Raw genomic sequence first — 10483 nt, forward strand, 5'->3', positions numbered from 1 at the left:
CCAGGAGAGAGGGCGAGGGTCGGATCATCGTCACCAGTTATCACAGACGCCCTTCAGGGGCCTCCCAGCCGGAGGCAGAGAGCAAGGAAAAACGGATGCCCAAATCGGCTGACAGGCAGCGCGGCCCCAAGTGCAGCCATTTCCCTGGCACAGCAGCAGTAGGATAGTCAGCCAGGCTGGATGGAAGGGTGTCTTCTTGTTTTCCTCCTCCAACCACCCCCACGTGGAAGCCCTGTTTTAGGGCAACATCAGACTGAGTGACTGAAGAGGAAGCCGGCACCGGAAGCAGGAGGGAGAGCTTCCATCCAGCTTGTCACACTGACGAGTGGTGATACGAGGGAGGGAGAGTTAGCTCCTCTCCCGAGAAAGACCCCCCAAAGGGGCCTGGCTTTGCTCTGGGCTGAGGCAGCGCCTCTGTTCCTATCAGCAGGCAAAGGGAGGGCATCCTTGGGACTTACAGGACACAGGTTCCCTCGGGCTCAGCCGCAGAGAGAGCCATTGTGGCAGGGTGACTGTGTCCCGAAGCTGACATTGGACTCTGTATTTTTAAAGAAATTCCTGTGGTAGAATATACATAGCATATTTTAACCATTGTGAGTGTACAATCCAGTGGCATTAAGCACATCCACCGTGTTGCACAACCGTCACCACTGTCCTTCTCCAGAATTTTTTTTTCATCATCCCCAAACAAAAACTGTGTACCCATAAAACACTAGTTCCCCTTCCTGCTCCCTCCCCACAGCCCCTGGTACCCTCCATTACAGTTTCTATCTCTATGAATGTGCCTATTTTAGGTACCTCATAAATGGAATCATATGTATGCTTTTTCAACTGGCTTATTTTACTTAGCATAATGTGCTCGAGGTTCGGATGAACCTTGTTGCAGCACTTCTTTCTAAGGCTAAATGATATTCCATTGTGTAGATATACCGCATTGTGCTTACCCACTCATCTGTTGATGCACATTTGCGTTGTTTCCACCTATTGACATCTGTGAACAATGCCGCTATGAATATTAGTGGGAAAGTATCTGTGTGTGGACTGTTTTTGTTTGTCATCCATCTCAGCTATCACAAGAGGGATTAAAGCTAGATTTAAGAAGGACTTCCGCCCTGGCCTGTTTGGCTCAGTGGATAGAGCGTCGGCCTGCGAACCGAAAGGTCCCAGGTTCGATTCCAGTCAAGGGCACATGCCCAGGTTGTGGGCTTGATCCCCAGTGGGGAACTTGCAGGAGGCAGCCAATCCATGATTCTCTCTCATCATGGATCTACCTCTCTCTCTCTTCCTTCCTCTCTGAAATCAATAAAAACATAAAAATAAAAATAAAAATAAATAAAAAAAGAAGGGCCGAAACCGGTTTGGCTCAGTGGATAGAGTGTCGGCCTGCGGACTCAAGGGTCCCGGGTTCGATTCCGGTCAAGGGCATGTACCTGGGTTTCGGGCACATCCCCAGTGGGAGATGTGCAGGAGGCAGCTGATCGATGTTTCTCTCTCATCGATGTTTCTAACTCTCTATCTCTCTCCCTTCCTCTCTGTAAAAAATCAATAAAATATATTTTTAAAAAAATAAAAAAAATAAAAAAGAAGGACTTCCTGGTTTCCTACTAGCAGTGACCAAAGCAGCAGCTTTGATAACCCAAGTTTCTTTTGCCTCCGCTATCCCACCCCATTCTCCCGTCCAGGGATAGTGCCTGGCATGGCTGCACTGAAGTAGGAAAGAAGCTTTATAGGGGTCATCCTGGGGTCATGGTTCTGTACGGTTTATTCTTAGGAGGTGGGTGGTGGGGGTTTCTAGTCTTCTCTTGGATATGTTTGCCATCTCTCCCTGCCCCAAACCCAACTTTCTCCTTTCCCTGGCAACATCCAGGCTGTCTCCGCTTTTCTCTCCCAGGCTAAATTGGGAGTGTGAAGCTGCTCTTCCTCCCAATTTAGCTTTTGAATTGAAGTGAGAACTGACTGCGGCTGGAAAGCTGACTCCCATCTGTGTGTGTGAGAGAGAGAAAAGGAGAGCAAGCGAGCCTGAGCACAACAGGGCAACCAGAGGGAGGGGCTGATCTGGGCAGCATCCTCAGGTGCAGGCTGACAACTCAGCACAGGGATGCTGAGGTTTGAAGGCCGGTGTTTTCCCAGGAGTGCTGCAGGGACGCCACTCAAACATTCCACACAAATGTGCCGAGTGCTGACTGTGTGCTAGGCCCCTACTAGATGCCGGGAAATAGTGGGAAACCAGGTAGACCCATCGCCTGCTACATGGCTTTCAGTGTGGTGGGGAAACAGATAGGGTGATGTGCGCTGTCGGGGAGGAAGAGCAGATGCTACAGGGGCCCGGAGGGATGGGGTCGGGGAGTCCCATCTAAGCTGAGGCTTGAGGTGCACGCAGGAGTTGGTCAAGTTGAAACAGGAGAACAAGAGTGCTTGGGCAGAAGGCACTGCACGTGCAAAGATGTGAGAGGGCCAGGCTTCTGCAAAGGGCGCTGGCGCTGGGTGAGTTGGGCTCAGGAGGGCTCAAAAGCGTCTACCACCTCCTCCTCCTCTCTCCTTCCCTCCCTCCAGGGAAAACAAAACCAGATGAGAGGGACCTAGGCCAGAGAAGTCTGGGAGCGCTCGCTTGGTCCCTTCTGCTCTGGCTCTGACTAGTCTAGGTGGGGGCGGGGAAGTTACAGGTCTCCTTTCGACTCAGAAAGCTGGACCTGGCAGGTCCAAGATGGACATAGAACAGAGGAAATGGGATCTCAATCGCATCACAGGAGCCACGGGTTTCAAGAAGGGTCTCTGCTTGGTTTAGCTTACCCCATCCTTCCTGGGGGCTAGCTGAGTCAGTGTCTGGGGATCTTTCCTCTTCTTACTTGATAAGAGTGAATCATGATTCTGGCTGAGATGGGAGCAGGTTGAAATCTTGGCAAAGAAAGTCCTTCTGTTGGCAGAGACAGGGAAGAGCTCTCTGCGGGCCATACATCTCTCTGTCAGCTCTCCAGTTCCCCAGTGACGGGCACAGCTAAGGGATCCTGGTGTAAAACTCGCCATCAATATTTCAGGCAGCATTATTTATTGATCACTCATCTGGCTGGGACAAAAGGAGAGGGTAATTCATTAGGGGTGCAGGGCTGGTGGGGTCAGTTTGGGAAAGAGGTCAGGGAAAGGTAGATCACGGAGGATCCTCAGCCGGGGCTCCTGCAAAAATACCTTGGGGATTCAAGGATTTGGAGTTAAGGTCTTTGTCTCCTTTTTTTTAATTTTTTATTTTATTGATTTTTTACAGAGAGGAAGGGAGAGGGATAGAGAGTTAGAAACATAGATGAGAGAGAAACATCGATCAGCTGCCTCCTGCACACTCCCCACTGGGGATGTGACCGCAACCAAGGTACATACCCTTGACCGGAATCGAATCTGGGACCCTTCAGTCCGCAGGCCGACGCTCTATCCACTGAGCCAAACCGGTCAGGCTTTGTCTCCTTTTTTTAACCCATGACACCCCCGATGAACATAAATGAAGGGGGCCTGGCCAACGTGGCTCAGTGGTTGAGCCTCGACCTATGAATCAGGAGATCATGGTTCGCTTCCCGGTCAGGGCACGTGCCCAGGTTGCAGGCTTGATCCCCAGTGGGGTGTGCAGGAGGCAGCTGATCTCTCTCATCATTGATGTTTCTATCTCTCTCTCCCTCTCTCTTCCTCTCTGAAATCAATAATAATAATAAAATATTTTTAAAAAAATAAAATAAAAGAAGGGACAGCGGATGGGGAAACCTGGGGCAGGCCTGGGACCGCCACTGTGGCCATCAGGGAGCTCACATCCATGGGATCCTGCGGCTAGATGAGCTTCCTTTCCTCTGGGCCCAAGCTGCCCCTCCCAGGTTCCCTAACCCTTGCCACTGCTTGGGTCCCTCTCCCCACCTGACCCTGAATCAGCTCCAGCAGCCCAGGTTGGGTCCCTTGTGCTGCAGGGCCCTTCCAGGGTCAGTCTTGCCATTTCCCTGCTCTCTGGAGCTGCCTGATTCTCACCCAGAGGGAACACCTGCTCTCTAGTCTGACCTCCTGGAGTAGGACCAGGTGTGCACACAGGCTGAGCTTATGAAGCGAGGCTGAGCTTATGAAGCGATTGCTTGAGAATCCATAGCTGACCTGTCTACCGGCAAGAATGCTTTATTCATGAACCTCCAACACCAGGGAGTGAGGCATGAGGCACCCTGCTCACCATATTTTAAGCAGACGGGCTGCAGGGAAGATTGTCCCCAGCAGGGGCCAGGGAAACCCATATTGGGTGGGAGCTGCGCCACCTAGTGGGCTTTTTCCTTCTTGCAGGCATCCCTGCCGAGCATCGCAGCCTCCAGCCTAGATATAGGACAAACTCTCAGGCAAAACCCAAATGGCTCTGACTCAAGGTTGCCCTCTTCCTCCAGGCGGGCCTGATGCAGCTCAGAGAGGAAAAAACGAGAATTTAGGAGGAAGATGGTCATGTACTGGTTGAAATGTAAGGCAGTGGAGGAGCCAGCAGTGAATTTTGGCCTGGAAACTCCATGGTATCCTGGATGCCACAGTAATGGGCACCATGGCCCAGAGCCCCTGCCTCCTCTGCCTCCTCTGCCTTCCCCTCTTTCATCCAGGCTGAGCAAGGCTGGGCTCAGCTCTGCTGCTGAAGAAGAGCTGGCACAGGCTGGAGCTGCTGGCTTTCCTCTGACGTCACGGCCTGGAAATCCCATTTTAAGCAGCTTCTCCAGGTGGGGCTCACAGAGGAAAGGGAGGGGGAGCCGGCTGAAGAGGCTCCAAGCCTGTGGCCATTCTAGCTAGAAACCTGAGGCTTAGAGGGGTGCCCAGTGTCCCCAAGGTGGTGTGGCTGCGGGACACACGGCTAGACCTCAGCCCCCCCTTCAAAACTAATGATCCCTCAACGCCCACTGGGGACCCAGGCCGTGACTGGCACCCTCCACAGAGCTCTAGCCACACACCTCGGTGTGACTTCTCTGTCCCACTCTCCTGGCCTAGAGGGACCTACGAGGGGAGAGGGCAGGTGGTCCCAGGGAATGAGGTAGCAAGGGCTCACCAACCTGCTGCCAGGAGACTTCCCACTCCTTTTTTGTCACCCTCCATCTCTCTTCTCCTCCCCTGCACTACAGTGGCCAGGCCTTGTGCCAAGTTCTAGGAGAATGATTGTCTCCATGGCAACGGACCAATGAGCTTAGACATCTGAGCATGTTTCTGTTGACACAGGGAAACCCAGATGTGCATGGAGAGCCTGGTGATGCTGAGTCTGGCAGTGACGTCCTTAGCTACCGGTCACTGTGGATGCAAGTGTGTGTCCGTGTGTGTGTGTGTGTGCGTGTGCCCGTGCCCGTGCGTGCGTGTGTGTGTGCGCGCGTGTGTGTGTGCGTGTGTGTGTGTGTACGTGCGTGTGTGTGTGCGTGTGTGCGTGTGTGTGTGTGTGTGTAATGCAGCAAATAGGATTTAGGTTAGAGGGGGCCTAGCCAGGTTTCCTGGCCTTATGGTAGCTGCTAACATGAGACTTTAACATCTTGCTCTCTGGAGATCTTTCTAGAACAAGGGAGTCTCTCCCCTGAATTCTGCCCTAACACTTCCTCTCCCTTCTGATATGGAAAGGGGCCCATTTGCTCAGATGCCAGTGGTGAAAGGAGTGACCTTGAGACGGCTGTGGACTGGAAAAGGCGTCTCACACCTCCCCTCCCCGGCAGCCTCCGTCTGGCCCTTCGTGGCCAGCGTGGCTCAAGTGCGGCTGGAGGTCATACCCTATGGTGCCAGGGAGGAAGAGAAAAGCCTGGTGTAGGGGCATCTTGCCAGTCTTGGAGCCAGAGGCTGGGGCTAGGTCCCCACACTCCCTACCCCAGACCATGCTCTGCTTCCTCCATTTTCCTTCCATGAGGCTGAGCCGTTCTTTCTCTGCTCCTTTCTCCCTCCCTCATCCTTCCCTCTCCATGCTTTTCCTTTATCTTCTGATGCTGCTTCTACTCCTCTGCCATCTTTTCTGTTCTCTTGAGTCCTGCCTTCCAGGGTTTCATCTCGGCCAGTTGTGTCCCTTGGCCCCTGGATCTTCTTCCCAAGGGCTCAGACCCCATGTCCCGCCGTCTCCCCTGTCCTCCCACCTAGCCCAGCAGCTCAGGGCTCCATCCCTCGCTTCTGGGGCCACATGGGCGGCTTCTTTGGCTCCAGTCCTTGGGTACCCGTCTCCTTGTCTGTTCCCAGGGTCAGGCATGGGCCTTGGGACTGGTTCCTATCTCCACCTCTTTCTTCCACCCACCTGTCTCCTCCTTTCAGTCTCAGCCCCCCTCCAACATTTCTTAGCCTTTGTAGGCACTGCGGCCATCCAACCCTCCCGTCCTGCCTGGGAGGCCTCATTGGGGTCTTTGTCCCCAGAGTTTACACCTGGCACTTCTCATGAGGTACCAGAAAGTCCATGTGGGGAGGGGTCTCAGGGCAGGAGGCCCTAGAGGGTTGAGGCCCCTAACTCTTCTTAAGTCCTGACCCCTCTTGCTCCCCTGACTCTATCTTGAACCCAAAACCATTTCCCCGAACTCCTGATGCTCACATTCTGGTCTCTTCCCACTCCCTCCCACAGCTGGGTCCTGAGTCTCACTTCAGGTCCTTCCCCCGGGACTGGGTGGGGCGAGAACAAGCACAGAGGCTGAAATTAGTCAAGTGCCAGAGTTTGGTTTATTGGCTCATCCAGTGCCAGAGGTCCAATGCGCACCCGCTCTCCACCAAACTGGGAGACCCTTGGCTCCTGAATTTCTTTTTCTTCTTCGCACATTCCTCCTGGCTCTGACTGAGATGGCGGCAGAAGCTGGGGCAGGGTGTGGAGCACAGGCTGGGCTCTGACAGGGTCTGCTCACATGGGGCCTAGTCTGCTGGGCACAGGAGAGGACCCTGGGAGAAAGGAGGATGGGCCTCTGGGTGTGGAGCAAAGGAGCTGGCTCCCAGGGGCCTCTACTGTGGGCCCTGAGGCGTAGAGGAGCCAGTCCAGGGGCAGGAAAGGAAGAGGCAAAAAAGAACTGAGGGCAGAGAAGGAGGTGAGCGGCTCCTGGCAGCCCCATTACCGCATGGGCTGTAGTCCTCTGAGGCTCAGAGACTAGGAAGGAGGGCTGAGGGCGGGAGGAGGTCACTGCTGGAGGGAAAGTCCTTTACCCCAAATACCCACAGCCCTAGACCCACAAACACACACACGCTCATACGCACACCCCTGGGGCCCCACCTCTGTTTAGTGGGGACACGTAGCACACAGTTCATCCAATGCCCCAGCTCCAGCTCCGGCCTGGCCGTCGGGTCACTTAAGCACACACTAAGGCCCTGTCCTCCCTTCCGGGCCATGGCCTGGAGCCCCTGCTTCCCCGAGGCTTCCCACTCCCGCCCTCCCCAGGTGCCTGCAGGCCCGGCTCTGGTCCATGGGGGCTATGACTGTCCCCGACCCAGGGAGAGCAGTAGGTGCACAGTAGGACCGCAGAGAAGCTGATGGCCATGGCTTTCAGCAAGGCACTGGGTGGGCACACAGAGCTGGAGTGGGGACAATGGCAGTTCAGGTTCTGAGGAGCCCCCACCTCCGTGGGTGGCTCAGCCCTCAGCTCCAGGCCCAGCCTCTACCTTCAAACCCCACCCCCCCAACAGGACCTCCCTCCTCTTTTCCAAGCCCTTCCAAACAAGTGGCCTCTGGGCAGGCACCAGAAACAGCCGTCTGAGGGGCCCTGGGCCTGAGACACAGGGGCTACGGGCACAGTGTGGAGCAGGGCTCTGTGGCCTGAGGGGTCGAGACCTCAAGCCGAGTCACCCCCGCCAGAGGTCTTCTTCTTGGGCCGGGTCTTCACCGTCTTGGAAGCCAGTGGCTGTGGGAAGGAGGGAGGAAGACAGAGAACGCTCAGCCTGGAGACACAACCCCTCCCCGTCTCCCCCACTTCTGGGCTCTCACCTCAGTTTTGGGCACTTTTTTGATGGGTTTGAGCCTCTTAGGGGCCTTGTCTCCCACATCATCCTCAGAGGTTTCTGTCCGGGAATCTGCCTGGTTCGTGCTAGACCTTAAGCTCAGGGCAGGGTCATCTCCTGGTGGGGAGAAAAGGAGAACAGGGTCCCGGTGTCCCTCCCACCGGGTCACCTCCGTGCCCTCGTGCCCGGCTGTCCAGCCCGTACCTAGGTCCTCAATGGTGTCCAGGAGGCTGCCGGGGCCGGGTCGGAGGTGGCCGTCAGGCCCGTGCAGGGGCAGGGAGTCCTCGTCCCGGATCAGGGTCAGGTCCTGCATGCTGAAGCTTCGGAGCTTCTCGGACAGCACCCCCTGGCCCTAGGGTCGCCACCACGCACCGGGAGAACCGGAGGAAGGGGCGGGGTGGAGAGAGTGGTCACCAAGGGGCACTGGGAAGCCACTGGGCTCGGTGCCTTCCCCACGCTGTCCCCAGCCAGGCCTCAGGTGGCACTGACAGGCTGGGGCCACCCTTTCCCTTTGGACAGAGGAGGGAACTGGCTCGGGGAGTGGAAGTCACTTGGCTGGAGGGTGGGAGACCTAGGACTGGCACCCCAGCTGCACAAGCCCCGAACCTTCCCAGCGCTGAGGACAGCGTGGAGGCAGGACCTAACCAGGGCGACCAGATGAACAGGTGGGGCCCCAGGAGCTTGGGTCTGCCCCCATCTCACCTTGGCAGCAGCTGTGACCGCAGCATTGGCGGCCAGGTTCAGGCCCCTCTTGCCCACTCTCATCATGGTCTCATAGCTCTTGTCTCGGGCCTGAGTGATGTACTCGTCGATCTCCTTGAGGGGTCAGAGGGGAGCAAGGAAGAGGTGAGGGCTGGCCCCCTTGGCCAGGCCCTGCTCTCGTTCACACCTGGGCAAGGCACTGCCTGCTGCAGAAGGCCAGGGCCCTGCCAGGTCACTTCAGGCCCTGGGAGGGCCAGGAATGTATGTGGCTGCAGGCACAGGGCCGCCTTGGCCTGGGGTGGGCGGGGAAGCAGAGTGGGAGCAAACCTTCTCCTTGTTGGACAGTGTCGGGTGCACGAACTTGCGGTAGAGCACGCTGGAGCCCTTGGTATAAGGGGACAGCAGCCATATCACAAAGGCGATCTTGAGCTCAAAGTAGAAGGGGAACCTGTTGTGGGGACAGAGGCAAAGCCGGGGCAGGGAGTCAGGAGGTGCGCTGATGCCCTGTATGACTCTGGCGAGCCCCCCACCACTAAGTGCACTGGGTCCCCATGTGGCTTAGGAGACTGGGAGGCTCAGCCATGACCCCAGTGGGAAGGTGAGAAGTGAGCCCAGTAGGAGGTCCCCTCGGCAGTGGCTCCCTTGCCCTCTTCTCTTTGGGAGTCCCCAGCCCCTCTCATCCTGAAAGAAGACCCCCTACTCCTCTGTTCTGGGGTCAACACCCAGGGTGCTCCCTAACCTTCTAGGTCTACTGTGTCCTCACCCCTTCTTCCCTGACCTTTCCCCCCATGAAGACAGGGCCTTCTCCAGCTGTGCTCTGGGTACTCTCCCTTGCTGCCAAGACATGCCCCTCACTTTTAAGGACTATTCTCCTTCCCCACAGTTCCCTCTCTCAGATCACAAACTCCTTCAGGCATGTCTCCTACAGCCTCACAAAGCATCCATCAAAGCTCTCTCCTGTGCCTGTGTTAGTCGAGAGGCATCTATACGCACTGCCCTCAATTTTCAACCCACTTTCCTTCCTGTGCTAAAATTATTCTTCTCAAAGGCCATAGGCCCTTGTACAGCAGGTCTTGAAATAACTCTTCATTCAATTTTGTTATAACGTTGATGAGCTGCTCTAGGAACTTAATTCTTATTAATATATCAATTAGCCTGTGGTAAAATTGGTTTCGTTATATGTCGCTTCGCTTAAAGTTGCAGAACCTGCCCTAGCCAGTTTGGCTCAGTGGATAGAGCATCGGCCTGTGGACTGAAGGGTCCTGGGTTCGATTCCAGTCAAGGGCACATGCACGGGTTGTGGGCTCCATCCCCAGTAGTGGGCGTGCAGGAGGCAGCCCATCAATGATTCTCTCTCATCATTGATGTTTCTCTCTCTCTACCCCTCTCCCTTCCTCTCTGAAATCAATAAAAATGTTTTTTTTTAAAAAGTTGCAGAACCTGTCGATGACTTTAAGTGAGGGTTAACTGTAATTTATAAATGCAATGATCTTTTGTCCTCTACCTCTCCCTAAAACTCCCTTGACTTCCACTGTACTGTGTGTGCTATGTTAGTCTTCTCTTCCAAACGCATTTGCCCATCTAATAAACATTTTTGAGCTCCTGCTGTGAACATACAGATGATTAAGACATGCCCTCCCTGTCCTCAGTGTTTATAGTCTAGTAGTGTCTGAAAAATGTCTTTGAAGTACAATCAGCCAATGTGTATAGGACTGAAACATTTATAAATGGAGAAACTGAGGCTAGAGAGCTGTGGCTGCCAAACGCCACAGGAAGCCTGGCAGAAGCAGCTTTCCTGAAATCTATTGTGGTGCTCTGGCTGCCACCAAAAAGAAATGTGAAGGGTATGTTTGTTCTTATT

At 54.9% G+C, this 10483-nt stretch overlaps 1 protein-coding gene across 1 annotated transcript in view; it reads right to left on the minus strand.

The window, feature by feature from the left end:
- Nucleotides 1-6637: 6637 nt before the first annotated feature.
- The window catches only part of REEP2 (receptor accessory protein 2), a 6174-nt gene continuing 2328 nt past the window's right edge, over nt 6638-10483 (minus strand). Inside the window, exons 2-6 of the mRNA XM_023752168.1 lie at nt 8950-9070; nt 8623-8736; nt 8125-8272; nt 7907-8037; nt 6638-7823 (exon numbers count right to left, since the gene is read on the minus strand). Of these exons, the coding sequence (XP_023607936.1) occupies nt 7755-7823; nt 7907-8037; nt 8125-8272; nt 8623-8736; nt 8950-9070 (583 nt within the window). The 3' untranslated portion in view covers nt 6638-7754. The remainder of the gene's footprint in view (nt 7824-7906; nt 8038-8124; nt 8273-8622; nt 8737-8949; nt 9071-10483) is intronic.

Source organism: Myotis lucifugus, unplaced genomic scaffold (assembly GCF_000147115.1).
Source record: "Myotis lucifugus unplaced genomic scaffold, Myoluc2.0 scaffold_28, whole genome shotgun sequence".
Lineage (NCBI taxonomy): Eukaryota > Metazoa > Chordata > Mammalia > Chiroptera > Vespertilionidae > Myotis > Myotis lucifugus.